General features: G+C 46.0%; 1 protein-coding gene across 1 annotated transcript in view; it reads left to right on the plus strand.

Moving 5' to 3' along the window:
• MINDY4 (MINDY lysine 48 deubiquitinase 4) overlaps positions 1–14,803 on the plus strand; it is a 111,073-nt gene that overhangs the window by 38,912 nt on the left and 57,358 nt on the right. Inside the window, exon 6 of the mRNA XM_043589195.1 lies at positions 12,219–12,277. Within this exon, the coding sequence (XP_043445130.1) occupies positions 12,219–12,277 (59 nt within the window). The remainder of the gene's footprint in view (positions 1–12,218; positions 12,278–14,803) is intronic.

Genomic DNA, 14,803 nt, shown 5'->3' on the forward strand with positions numbered 1-14,803 from the left:
TTCAGATTTGTGACTCATGGCTTTTTTATTACTGCTTATGCAGGGGAGAGTTTTGTGTGTTCAAAATGGAAATACTTCATCGCAGAAGTTGTTTTAGGCCACTCTTTGACATATTTAGCCACACGGAACCCAAGTGGAATCACTGTTTAATGAGACTTGGAGAAAGTTGACCTCTGTCATTGGGACAGCTCCTTCCCTGGATGTGTTGGCTTTTACTAGGACAGTAACAGGGCAGGGACAGTGCCCCAAAGCAGCTGCCCCTAGCAGCTAAGTAAACATCTCCACGCAGCTTTCCAATCCACGGTGGAAACCAGCGGCAACTCTTATGTAATGTCTTTCAGGCGGCATGTCAGAACCTTCCCCTTTATAATGCCAAGTGTGACTTTATAGACTCCCTGGGACAGGGCCAAGGTTGTAGAGGCAATCCTTTCCATCCTGGGCTTATACCAGCCGTGGGGAGGGCAGGGCCAGGGCTAGTCTCTGTCTCTGGTAGAGCCTTGCCATTGGGTCCTCACTCTGAGGCCGGGAGCCCTAATCAGAGGCAGGCTTGTGATCCCAGTTGCTGGGTGTGCAGTCTGGGGCTCACACCTCGGGGCCCTTGTGGCATGAGCCAGGCACCATGTCACATCTCTAGCTCTGGCCCTGGTCATTGGCCTCACCCAACGTCTCATGGTGGCTAGGTTTGACTGAGCTGTGCAGCTGTGTGCTGGTGGGCAGAGGGGAGGAGACAAGACCAAGGGAGATCGTGGGCTAGCAGCATTCTGCTTGGTGAACTGCATAGCTCAGGTGAATGAATAGTTCAATGAATTTGGCCATGCTCCAGAGATCCACTCCATAGAGACCACTTTCCTTCAAGAGGATATTTTTCTTTCCCTGGTGTAACACCAGCTCTACCCACTTTTTCGCTTCCTGTTGGGCAACGTCTGCCTCTGGGCACCAGTCTCCTTGTGGAACTGAGCTCAGCCACACCCAGGAGAGTGTAGCCTGTGAGAAGGGCAAGAGATAGCAATTGGGAGAGCTGCAAAGCCCCTGCGAGCGGCTTTAAGGGAAGAGCAGTCAACCTGTCCTAATGCATTCGGGTCTTAAGGAAGTGCAGTCAGTGCTTCCGATATCCAGCATGGGATGGATGAAAACGAACTGAGATGAGAGTCCTGTTTCTGGATTTGCCCACTAGCCAGGGTCCTTAGCAAAAGCTCTGCACCACCTTACTCCTATCCCTGACAGGGCTGCGGGATTACATTAGATGGTCTGGATTGGCCCTTCCAGCCCTTCCAGATGGAAGAGCCATATCTAGGTGAACTCTGAGAACTTGTCAGCCTTCAGAGGGGGCATTCATTAAACACCAGTTGTATGCTAAGGCCTTGTGCCAATTGGGAGAAGGGGAGAATAATACGAGGGAAGGTCGCACCTAGTACAGTTTTGTTTTGTGAATTGTGTGCCCTTGAAGGAACCCTCCCAGTCTGATGTCTTGGTAACTGGGTAAATTTCTTCTCTGTTTCTGGAATGTGCCAGAATCCGGCCTGACTCAAGGAAAGAGAAATAAATGTTGGACTTGGTTTCAGATCTTGCTCTGGCTCTGCACACTTCTCATCAAGGGTGTGTGCCAAAGCCTGTGGGGAAGGGCACATACGGAAAGATAGTTAAGCTGAGAAATCGTCACCCTGAAAGAACAATGGTCCAGGAGGCTGGAGTACGTGTGTTCTCTCCAGCTAGACGGGCTGAGCAGATGGCTTTTCCAGGAGGATGCGGGCCATCCGTGCCCCCTCCCCTTCCCCAGATCTGTCCTCACCGGGCGATCCCTATCTTTGTCCAACCTTCGTCATCATGGACCCGGATGAGAGAGACTTGGGTATGCAGCCCAATTCCCAGTTAACTTTTTTCACTAGTTTCAGGAAGATAATTTATTTGGATTGAATTGTTAAGGCAGATTGCTTTCACAGTATTCCAAGCAGAGTGCTTTCTCACAGGAAATGTCAGACCAGGCAATTCTAGTCAAGTTTTCCACATCCTTAAGAAAAAAGAAAAGAGAGAGGGGGAAAGGAAAAAAAAAAAAAGATTCCTTTTATATAGTGAAGGTCAACAGTTTGGGAACTGGCAACTGCAGGGTATGATACTGAGATCGGTTAAACATTGTGATCCTGCACAGGATGACTTCTCAACAGCCCCACCTTTCATGAAGCCTCCTGTTCTTTAGGGCTTAATTTAAAAAGTGTCTGCGGATTGGGTTGCCCAGGGAGATAGAGGGCTTCTCAAGATTGGGACATGGATCCCCCGGGGGGCATCTGGGCGGTGGGGACGTTGGATGAGCTCCCTTCCTCTCCCCAGAGTTCAGATTCCTCATCCATCAAACCAAGGTTATGCCGGGTGACCCCCAAGCTTCTTCCCAATCTAGGTCACCATGATTCTGTACCTTTACCTGGGGGAGCTTGGCTGAGCCTCTATAGGAAGCCAAAGAGAACTGGAGAGCAGGCAAGTGAAGAGTCTTTTTTTCTATAGAGAGCTTTGATTTTTTTTTTTTTTAATTCTTTTTAAATCAGCTGGCCCTCAGGGATCTGCCTCATTAAAGCTTACTCCTCCGAAGTTCAGTCCTTAAGGAGAGGCTTTATTTCAGCACAGGCTGTGGAAGGTCACTGTGAGGAAAAGAACCTAACACAGCTGTTCCTCTGAGGGCGCCCCCTAAGGACTTGCTCTCCCCCCACCCTCACCCCCTCCTGTGTCCAAGGAGTGTCTGCAGGTGGGGAAGGGGTGGGTCCCGAGAGCTGAAGTCCGGAATCACTAGGTGTTAGGGCCCTCGTAGCTTCCCAAAGACGATTCTGGCAAAAGGGAAGCTGAGACTCGGAGGCGATCACAACTTGAAGCGATGCATCTTCTCTGGCACGAGCTGGTCCTGTGGCTTGTTCGTCCAGTGCCTCTGTGTCCACTGACCGAGGAATTGCTCTCTGCTTCATTACCGTCTAGTCCTGAAAGGAGGTGCTGCTGGAAGTCGGGCAGTAGCAAGGGTGCTAAACCTGTGTCAGGAAACCTGGGCTCTGCAGCCCCCGCCGGCTTGTCGGTCTCGCTTGTCTTGCTGCACTGCCTCTGGTGCACGTCTGGGAGACTTCGAGTCCCATGGGGTGTGACATCCTCAGCTGGCTACTGCTTCCAGGGCTTCAGTGTTAGGATGTCTGGTCAGGTTGAAGTACATATATGTCAAGTAGAGCGAAACCCTTCTTGTCCTTTGGGCTCGCTAGGTTTATCTTTATTTATTTTTTGAGTGGGGGCGGGGAAGAGGGAGAGGGAGAGAGAATCTTTAGCAGGCTCTATACTCAGCACGGAGCCCGATGTGGGGCTCGATCCCACGAACCGTGAGATCATGACTTGAGCCGAAATCAAGAGTTGGACACTCAACTGACTGAGCCACCCAGGCGCCTCTTTGCTAGGTTTTATTTTAAAAATATGTATGAGTATTTTTTTTTAATCAAATGTTTTTGCTGCATCTATTGAGATTGTTTTCCATTTTTTCCCTCTGTTGGTGTGAGTTACATTATTGGGTTTTCTTTCTTTCTTTTTTTTTTTTTTAATGTTTACTTATTTTTGAGAGAGAGAGAGGGGTGGGAGGAGTAGAGAGAGAGAGATGGAGACAGAATCCGAAGCAGACTCCAGGCTTTGAGCTGTCAGCACAGAGCTGATGCGGGGCTCGAACACACAGACCCATGAGATCATGACCTGAGCCGAAGTCGGACGCTTAACCGACTGAGCCACTCAGGTGCTCCTGGACTGTCTAATGTTAAAATATACTTCAGTCCTTTCTCGGCCAAGATCTGCCTCAGACTCATGGCTGATGCAGTTGTTTGTTATTTTATTTCATAGTTTTGTACTTGTATTTATACGTGTAGGTGTTTGGAATCGAGGTGTCATCGTGTTTGCGAGCATGTGGCAGTTCTGTGTTGGGCACTTTTCTCAGTACTTGATGGATTAGCCTGTTTCATTGCCCCCACAGTTGCTTGAGGTAGGACTGTAACTAACCCATTTTATAGGGGTTGAAAATGGTTAAATTTTCCTGTTGAATTCCTTTTGTTGTTGAATTTCCTGTTGAATTTCCTTTTGTTATTCTGTAGGTTTATCACTAATAATGCTTTTTATTCCTAAGTCTATTTTTAATCTGATGGTACAGCATCAGTTATGTTAGCTTTTAAATGGTTGGCCCACAAGTGATCTATTTTTTTCCCCAGGCTTTATGGTTCACCTTTTGTGTCACGTACCTAATGAAACAGCATATTGCTACTTAAAAAAAAAAAAGTCTGAGTGTCTCTTTGAACTGGCCTGTTGAATTTGTTTGCTTTTATTATAATTACTGATACACTTGAATTCATTTGTATTCTGTACTTTCATGCTGCCATGCTTTTTTTTTTTTTAAATCTTTTTTCTTCCTCTTCCTTTTTTCTTCAAGTAACCATGTTTGAGCGAACAATTCAGTGGCATTTAGTACATTCAGAATGTTGGGTAATCATCACCTCTGTCTAGTTCCAAAACATTTTCTTCTCTTCAGAGTAAATCTCTTCCTATTCAGCAGTTTCTTCCCATTTCTGCCCCCATTCCCTCACCCCTGGCAACTCCCAATCTACGATATCTCACATAAATGGAATCATACAGTGTGTGACCTTTTGTCTCTGGTTTCTTTTGCTTAGCATCGTGTTTTCGAGGTTCCTCCACGTTGTAGCCTGTGTCAGTACTTCATGCCTTTTTAGGGTGAAATAATATTCCATTGCGTGGGTACACAACAATTTGTTTATCCACTCATCCATTGGTGGACAGTTTTTTTTCCACTGGTGGACATTTGAGTTGCTTTTACCTTTTGGCCATAGAGAATAGTGCTGCTATGAACATGTGTCCCTGTGTTCACTTCTTTGGGGTATATACCTGGGAGTAGAAGCCTATCATGTGGTAATTCTATATTCAGTTTTTTGGAGGAACTGCCAACCTGTTTTCCACAGTGGCACTTTCTTGTGAATCAAGTGGTGTTTATTTTTTCTTCTTGGGCTTTCTGATTTGGAAGTTATATAAATATGTTTTTACTATTTTAGCAGTAACTCTTAAAAGATTTCTTATCATAATGACTTAAAGTTTCAGTTTAATCAATCTCTTTACCCCCTCAAAAAATACAAGGATTTTAGAAAGCTTCAGTTGCTCATTTCCCGTTCCCATGTTTCCTGTGTATTGTTGTCTAATGTTATCCCTTTGTTTTTAACCACCCCCTAACTAGTGCTATTGTTATTAATTTTTTATCATCGGCTCTCATTTAGGTTTATCTACATGTTTATGGATTTCTTTTCTCGCCACTGCTTTCTTCCTGCTCTTTTCTTCTGGGTTCACTTTCCTTCTTGCTAAAGTAAATCCACGAGTGGTTTGTTCAGTGAAGGTCTGTGATGGCAACCTTTTTCAGTGATTTTCTGAAAATGTCTTCATTTTGTCCTTACCTTTAATATTTTGAATATTAAAGATGTCTTTTATTAAAGTAGTTTTTGTTTATAGATAGCCTGCCTTTCCGCTAAGATTTTTCTCATTGTCGTCAATATTCTGGTCATTTCACTATGACATTTCTAGGAGTATATTTATTTCCACATGTGCCATTTGAGGCTTCTTAGGTTTCTGTGAGGATTATGTCTGCTAAGTTCTTAGCAGTTATCCTTTCTCACACTCCCTCCATTTTTCCTTCTGGGACTCCTTTTCCATGGGCATTGGAATTAAGGTTTTTTCCCTCCATGTCTCTTCTTTGCTCTTTCATATATTTGATCTCTTTGGATTGAGTTGCATTCCAGGTCATGTCATGTGATGGCCCCTAGTAATTTCTTATCTCTTCATTGTATCTGATCTCCTGTTTAAGCTTACCCCAAGTTTCCCCCCAATGTTAAAGAAGATCTAACCTATAGAAAAGTTGAAAGAATGGAAAAATGAACATTTATACGACCTTCACCTACATTAAGTGATTCTAGGACTTTGTCGCATTTGTTTTTTCTCCCTCTCCCTTCTCCCCTCTCCGCATGTTTGTAACCCATACATTTTTGATGATTTCCCTGAAAGTAAAATTCAGGCATTGTGGCATTTCATCCCCAAATATCACAGCTTGCGTTTCCTAAGGACAAGAATGTTCTACTGCCTAACCACAGTACCATTAAGGCACCCAAGAAATTTCTGTAACATCAGCTAACATAAAGCCCATAATCAGATTTCCCCCACATGGCTCCAAAATGTTCTCTTAGGCTTTAGTTGTTTCAATCCAGGATCCATTCAAGGTTTACCTGCATTTGGCTGTCATGTCTCTCTAGTCTCTTTTAATCTCAATTTCCTTTCTATTCTTAGTTTTTCACGAGTATAGTCTTGTTGTCTTATGGAATGACCACATTCTAGATAATGTCTGTTTCATTATTAGGTTTATGTTAATTAAACACGTTTTGGGCAAGGACAATACATATGTGATGTTGTGTATTTCCTATTACATCACATCAGGAGCACATAATGTCAGCTTGTTTGATTTCTGCTGATGCTAAATTGGATCACTCCATTAAGGTGGTTCCTGCCAATCTCTCCATCATTATAAAGGAAATTTTCCCTTTTGCAATTAATGAGAAATCGGTAACTTTCAGACTAGATGATTATCCCGTTCCTCAAAAAGTTTTTAACCAGTGGTTTTACCATCCATTGATAATCTTTTCCCATATTAGGAGTTTATAAAATGGTGATTGTCTAATTTTTATCATATTCTCATTCCTTTTACATTTATTAGGTGATGGTGTCGTACAGAGAAGAGCTGTCCATGACCTGTCCCTGTCTTCCTCCCTCACTCCCTCCCCTAGCACAGATTCACGGCATTTTCTATGTAAATTTCATATGTTGTTATCTGTTACCATCCTTATATGTCCATAAGTTTTTTATTTCTATGATTGTATTTACTTTTCAAAATGGCTCATTCTTTTTGTATAGTGTCTATGTCTTTCCTTATAATTTCCATTCCTTTTTCTTTCTTTTTTAAAAAAAATTTTTTTTTAAGTTTATTTATTTTTGACAGAGAAGGAGTGTGAGCATGAGAGGGGGAGGGGCAGAGAGAGAGGGAGACACAGTATCCGAAGTAGGCTCCAGGCTCCAAGTGGTCAGCACAGAGCCCGACGCGGGGCTCGAACTCACGAACTGCGAGATCATGACCTGGGCCGAAGTCGGATGCCTAACCGACTGAGCCACCCAGGCGCCCCTCTTTTTTTTTGTTTTAAAGATTTTATTTTTAAGTAATCTCCATACCCAGTGTGGGGCTCAAATTCACAACCCCGACATCAAGAGTCACATGCTCTACCAACTGAGCCAGCTAGGTGCCTCTGCTTTCCATTCCTTTTTAAAAAGTCTTCCTATTCTAACTACAGTCTCTTTTAGATTGTTGTTCTATCATCTCAAGTTCTTGGGAGTCCTATTGGCTGTGTCATCTGGCTTTCACTTATGATGCATGATTTTCTCATATATTTACCAGTTTTTAGTGTTGAGCATATTTTCAGTGGGGCTTAAAAAAAAATCTGTCTCCCCTGGGGAATCTTGTATGACCTGCTTTGTAGAAGTGCCCCTCCAGATACTTTTACATTGCGTTAGTTAGGTGTGCTAGGGTATCACTGGCTCAGGAAAATTTTATGTTATTTATTCTGGATTCCTGTGCCGCGTGAGTGGGGTCAATTTGGACTCCGTTCACACTGGGTTCTGAGTTTTCATCAAATAGAATATATAGTAAGTGGTCAATATCTTTATTCTCATGGGACACCTTTCTTTTGTACTCCGTAACTTATTTAGCCACGTGTCCAGTACCAAACATTCAGGAAGGAGCATCTCCTCGTCTCTTTTTTTATGTTAAGAGCTAGTGAAATATTGAGAATGTGGGACTGTAGAGGCAGTAGAGCATCTTCAAAACTAGTGTGACCCGGCACCTCAGGCTTCATGGAGCCCCTGCACCTGGTCATGTCCTGCAATGACCAGCATGCTCAGGCTTCCCCTGAGGGACAGATGAGGCACTTGATGCCCACAGAGGGTAAATGACTTGCCTGCGGGCATGCAGAGTTTGGGAGAGAAGGGATGAGAACTCAGGTCTCCAAGTAGCTCTTCCTACCCAGACAAGATTCAGTTACGTGGGATTGAGTCCTGGCCCCGTGTAGCCCTGAACACCTGCAGCGCCCTGGTCCTTGCTTCTCCCTCGGGGCCACAAAGGGGAGCTTGGGTAGGAAGTGGTGACCTCAGACACAGCGGACAAGCTGGGTGTCTACAGCCCGGCTCCTGCGGATTTATTAGATGCACACTCTGACACATGTCTCTGGGTTATCTGCACAATCGCATTTTGAAAAAGTGTTTTGACTCCTTGATTTATCTTTTTGTCATTGTTTTGCATAATAGCTTTTCACTCAAAGGCAAGAACATGCTTTTAAACTGACCTTTTAAACTTTGCAATGCTTATGCCACAAAGGGACACATGAAAGGAACAATAAACACATTCCCTGAGTGTGAGCATAATTGAAGTCTCCTCTGGTGATGAGATCTATGGGAAATGGGCACAAAGCATCTGAGCTGGGCTTTTGCGGCTGATGGATGGCGCTCCGGGTGGAAGTCCCATGACCCAGGAGAGGCCTGGCTGTACCCTATGCGGCAGGAAAATCATCACCACCCTCTCACCGTGGCTCTTGGCCACCCACATCCTCCAAGGCTTGGCCCCCAGGAGCCAAGGGGGCCACTTGGGAGGTTTGAATTTTGTCCTGTGGGCCACGGGAAGCCATGGAGGGTTCCAGACAGGGGAAGGAAGCATGAGATAGAAGAAAGAACAAAATAAAGCATTTGGAGCCAGCGGCCTGGGTTTGAGTTCTGGCTTGGGCACTCCTAAGTTGCATGACCTTGTGTGAGTCACCTCACTTCTGTGAGGGTCACTCTGGTACTTAGCACCCATTTATGGAGCCCTGACCAGGTGCTGGGCATGCGGGGTACAGAGCTGACCCAGAAAATCCATGGTCCTTCGTCCCTCCTTGTTTATTTCTCTTACCGTATGTATTCATTTCCTGTGGCTGTTGTCATGAATTCCCACAAACTTAGTGGCTTAAAACAACATGAGTTTATTATTATGGCACTAAGTTCTGGAGGATCAAGGTCTGACATCAGTTCCACTGGGGCTAAAGTCAAGGTGTCGGCAGGGCTGGTTCTTTCTGGAGACACCAGGGGAGAATCTGTTTCTTTGCTTTTGTAGTTTCTCATGGCCACCCACGTCCTTGACTTGTGGCCCTTCCTTCGTCTTCAGAGTGCGTCCCTCCAACCTCTGCCTCTGGTGTGATACCACCCCTCCTCTTCCGGGTCGTATTTCCTTCTGCTTCCTTCCCTCTTATGAGGACACTTGTAATTACATCGTTCCCACTTGGGTAATCCAGGATACCCTCTCCCATCCCAAGATCCCCAATGTGAATGCTATCTGCAAAGTCTTTTCTGCCATATGAGGCACTAGTCACAGGATATCTTTGGGGGCTGTTGTCCAGCCCACCACACCATGTCAAATTGCAATTTATGTCTCGTCCTTTTGCATGCCCGGGTCTCCTTTGGGCAGGGAGATTGGCCTGCCGGATAACTGCCCCATGTTTGCTGAATGAGAGGTGAAGAAATGAAGGAACGCACATTTGGAGTTGAGAAAGAGGTGGCATCCCACTTGGGCTGTAGGGGATTAGCATGAGTTTGCCAAAGTATATTCTAGCATAAGGGAAGGGCTTACGAAAAGGTATAGAGGCAGAGGCTGAGAAGCTCAGCATTCAGGAGATGCGCGTGGAGTGTGAGGGTGCAGAGGGTGGAGTGGTAGGTGGCCAGGTCATGATAGCCCATAGGGCACCCTAATGGGCCTGGGTTTTGTTTTATGTTGTTTGTTTGTTTATTTATTTATTTATTAAAAAAAATTTTTTTTTAACGTTTATTTATTTTTGGGACAGAGAGAGACAGAGCATGAACGGGGGAGGGGCAGAGAGAGAGGGAGACACAGAATCGGCAGCAGGCTCCAGGCTGTGAGCCATCAGCCCAGAGCCTGACGCGGGGCTCGAACTCACGGACCGCGAGATCGTGACCTGAGCTGAAGTCGGACGCTTAACCGACTGAGCCACCCAGGCGCCCCTATTTATTTTTATTTTTAAGTAACCTCTACCCGCAGCGTGGAGCTCAAGCTCACGACCCCGAGATCAAGGGTCGCGGGCTCCGCTGACTAAGCCAGCCAGGCACTCCATCCTGGATTTTATTTTTTAAGGAAGCAATATGTGTGGTGGTTGCTGCCTTTGTCTTTGGGGTCATTGCCTGGGTTCAAATTCCTGTGCTGCCACTTGCTTGCTGTGTAACTGGGAAAATTACCGGACTTCTCTGAGGCTCAGCACAACGGCTACTTCATAAGGCCGTCCTGAGGAGCAGATGGCTTTTGTTGCTTGCATAGCACTCAGCACAGTGCCTAGAACAGTCAAAGGAGTCCGAGAGTGTTTGTTGCTATGATTGCTGTCATTTTTATAAATATTATTGTTGTTGGTGGTGACGATGGGGAACCCTGGAAGAACTTCAGCCAGGCTGTGGCACGGTCAGGTTTGTTTTCTAGAAAGATGCCTTTGACACCCATGTGAAGATGGTCTGGGGTGGGGCATCACACTGGGGGTCAGGAAACCCGTGAGGAGGCCATTCCAATGATCCGGGTGACAGATGAAGAGGCAGAGAACAGAGATGGGTACAAGGGAGATGTTACTTCCTCCGGGGTAGTCCAGAGATGGCTTTGTGCCTGCTGTTCCCCGCTTGAAATGATTCAAGGCAGGTGTTAGAGGCCATTTAGTACCATGCCTCAGTCCTCACTTTGCAGAAACGGATAGTGAGGTGCAGGGGGGAGGCATTCTGCCTTAGTCCCCGGAGGGAAGAGTGATAGAAGGGACAGATAAAAGTGGGACTCCGGTCCTCAGCCTTCAGTGGCATAGCCAGTTGCCGTGTGAGAGGTACGCTTCCAGAAGCTTCTGATGAGCATGCTGTTTCTCATTGCTGCAGGCTGGGGAAGAGGGGCTCTGACACAGCATCTGTACTGCTTCTTCCGTCACCTCCTTCTACTGCCCCTTCAGGCCTTAAATGCTCTTTCCAGCTTGTTCTTTTACCAGTCCCCAGGAGAATGCTCGCAGAATCCTGGTCGTGTAGGGACACAGGAATTTTGCCATTTTGAATTGAGGAAAATAGGCTTGAGCCAGTGGGGGAGGATTAGGGCTGCCTGGGAGGGTGGGGGAAGGAGCTCTGTGTTCTGGAGCCAGAAAAGAAACCCAGAGTCCAAAGCAGTACGTGCTCACAGATTTGGTACCGTGAGTCCTCCATGGTCTTCCACTCACACCCCTTCAATACATCTTCAGGAGGAAGCCAATTCAATAGAACGAACCATGGCGAGATTACGATTGTTACTTCAATCATATCTTACCCTGCAAGGATGTTGGAGGAAAATATATTTCAATTCCACGTTCAAAAGAGCTGTCATTTTAACGTAGTGAATGGGTTTTCAGAGAGTGATGTAATATTGTTATTTTTAATACATTCTTTAAAAGAAAAGATTTTACTTTAGTACAAATCGATGCATGCTGGAGGGGAAAAATATCTAAAGAGAGCTAAAATACAGGTGGGCCATTTTTAGAAAGCTCCACACATACATACCTGAACTTGCAAATCAGAATCACAGAATAGGTTTTTGGTGCACTTTAGAGGTTTCTTATAAATGGTAGCTGATAGCTTTACAAAAAAGCTGGGAGAAAGGAAATAAACAAAAAAGAAAATAGAATGAGATGAAAAAAATCTGGGCAGTGATTACAAGAACTTATGTGTGTGCGCGCGCGCGCGTGTGTGTGTGTGGGTGTGTGTGTTTTCTAGCAGTATCATAATGACATCAGCAAGATATGCTTGCATTTTGGTTCTTGGCAAGTGTCAAACTACAGGGTTTATCATCCTGTATTGGCTGGTGTGTGTGTGTGAGAACACAGAATTGAAAGGCACTTTTGGAGGCAATTTGGTCCCATCCAATATGGAACCTGTGGCTCAGAGAAGGGAGAGTGACTGGGGCAAGGCACATATGAGGGGCAGGGCCAGGGCTAGAGAGAACCCATCTCCTGAACCCCCAGCCAGCGCTCCCTGCATTCTTCTCTGCTGTTTATATTTTCCTCTGGTACATTGACATTTTCTTTTTTTTCTAGGAAAAATCAATTGCCAGTGTCCAGCAAGGCTGATGGGGAGCTGAGCGTTTTGCAGCTTGGTAAGTGCAGCTGATACCTGTATGCTGTGCCCATCAGGGTCCAGTGGTCTTCATTTGCTCCATCTGGGAGGCAGTGGGTGGGGACTCCTTTCCTCCCACCTGATCTCAGGAAGGAGAGGCTGGCCCAGTGAGTAGAGCGGGCTTCTCTCTTTTGGGTTGCTGTCTTCTTCTGCTTTCTTTCTGTCCTGGAGAAATCCTTATAAGAAGTCTGGGCATTTCTGGACCCACACGGGGCTGGGGGGTGGGTGGGATGCAGAGGAGCCTTTTTTGCATTTGGAGGTTCTTTTAGGACTATTCAGAACCTACAAAGGTCTCTAGACGACAGCTTTGCCTGGGGGAGACCATCCTTTAAAAACTTTTATCGATGTATTATTGAGGCATAAAATACAGTGAAGTGCATAGTACATACATCTTAAGTGCATTTGCACGTATGTGTACACCCATGTAACTGCTCTCTCAGATCAAGGTAGAGAACGTGTCCACCCACTCTTTAGTTTGGAAGTAATCTTTTGTTCGCCTTTGTGTACTTCTCCACTCCCCAAAGACCGATGTGTTTGCAGGGCTTGGCAAAGCAGCAGTAGAATGGACGATGGCAAACCAGTGACCAGGCACGAAAGGATGAGGCTTGAGTGCTGTTGACATTTGCTCTTCTTCCGAAAGCCAGCGATTTACCTGTTTGGCCATCTTGGCAGACGACAGCCGTTCAGTGACTTTTCCTCTTTCCTCTCCTTTTAAGCACTCCTTTTAAAGCGAAGGAAGAAAGCAGCGCTCTCTTTAGAAGTTACTTGTGTGTGACGTGCAGTCTGACAGTTCGCTTTGATGAAGTTGAAAGGCAGGGGCCTCTCGGAATGATGAGGCAGGGGTTTATTTATTCTGCTCAGCTTGCGTCAGAGGTAACAATTCCTTCGAGTTTTAATCATCAGAAATGGCTGGTGGGGATCACTTGGCCAGCCCGGGAAGGGGCAGTTCTGCCCACGGCGATGCAGAATGAGGTCCAGAGCCAGCAAATGCTGGCATCTGAAGCGTTTCTGTAAAGCACTGCACTTGAAGATTTTCCAGTGAAAGCCACTCCTGTTTGGACATAAAACGAAGCACTTCCTGGCCTTCAGAACCCAAAGGGCTTCTACTGGAAGGAAGGCTTTTAGCAATTCTCTCAGAACTCAGTTGTTTGAAGTGTGTGTGTGTGTGTTTTCCAGAGGGAGGCAGACCCCTCTTTGCTAGTGGCTCAGCTAATGATTTAGAAAAGGGGAAAGAAATAGAAGGTAAGAGATCATGGAACGCAGTCACCAAGGGAAAGGGACAGAAGTTTTGGGGTGAAGAGGAGAAAGGAACAAAACTTAGTTAGAGGAATGGCATTTTCTTCTCCACCCTGATTCATTTTCCTTTGCTGTAGTTCTACAGACTTGTTAGCAGTTATATGTCAGGGCATAGATGAGGCTGAGCAGATTGAGGTGAATAAAAAGCGGGCTTGCTTTCTTGGAGGGCCAGGTTGGGTGGGACAAAGGAAGAGAGGTGTCCTCTGACAGCAGCATATAAAGCAGATGATCAGCAGTTCATCACTGCTTCTAGACACGTATAAGCTGAGTTCTGTGGTGGGTTCCAGAGGTTTGCATAATGAGGTGGTATTTAGACGGGGCTTTGAAGGTTGAGCAAGGTCTCGCCAAGCAGAGATGTGCAACAGACCTTACATGCAAGGCCTGCAGGGTGAGGGAGTGATTGGCTTGAGGTGAGTGGCCTGGAGGGGAAGTTGTAGGGTCAGGGGAGATGAGGCTGGGAACAAAGTTGTGGAAGAGTGGGGATGATTTGAGTGCTGTGCTAATGAGCTTGACCATAAATCATTAGCCAGTAAAGAGCACTTGAAAATTCTGTGTGGGGGCAGTAATGTGTGCAGGGCTGTGGCTTTGGGGCTATCTCTGGATATGTGCGGAGGATAGATTTTAGGAGTAAGAGCCTGGATATTGGAAGACCAGGGAGGGGGTTCTTGGAATAGTCGAGAAAAGATGTGATTGGGCCCCTGTTCTGTCTGGTGAAATCCTCTGGGTATTTCAAGACCCTGCTCAAATATTTAGCTCTTATGGAAAGCTTCTCTGACCCTTTAAGGAAGAGCTATTTACCTCTTCTCTTCTGCTCTTAAAACCCTCGCACTGTCCCTATTTTTTTTTTTTAAATAGTAATTCTTCAACGTTTATTTATTTTTGGGACAGAGAGAGACAGAGCATGAACAGGGGAGGGGCAGAGAGAGAGGGAGACACAGAATCGGAAACTGGCTCCAGGCTCTGAGCCATCAGCCCAGAGCCTGACGCGGGGCTCGAACTCACGGACCGCGAGATCGTGACCTGGCTGAAGTCGGACGCTTAACCGACTGCGCCACCCAGGCGCCCCTGCACTGTCCCTATTTTAAGTGGAACTCATGTTCCATTATTTGTTTGGGCTTCTCGCCGCCCCCAGGCAGTGTGCTCCTTGAAGGCACGGGTTATGCTTTACTCATCCTGGACCTCCACTCTCCCACATAATTCCTGGCACCTC

This window comes from Prionailurus bengalensis, chromosome A2 (genome assembly GCF_016509475.1).
Source record: "Prionailurus bengalensis isolate Pbe53 chromosome A2, Fcat_Pben_1.1_paternal_pri, whole genome shotgun sequence".
In the NCBI taxonomy this organism is placed as follows: Eukaryota; Metazoa; Chordata; class Mammalia; order Carnivora; family Felidae; genus Prionailurus; species Prionailurus bengalensis.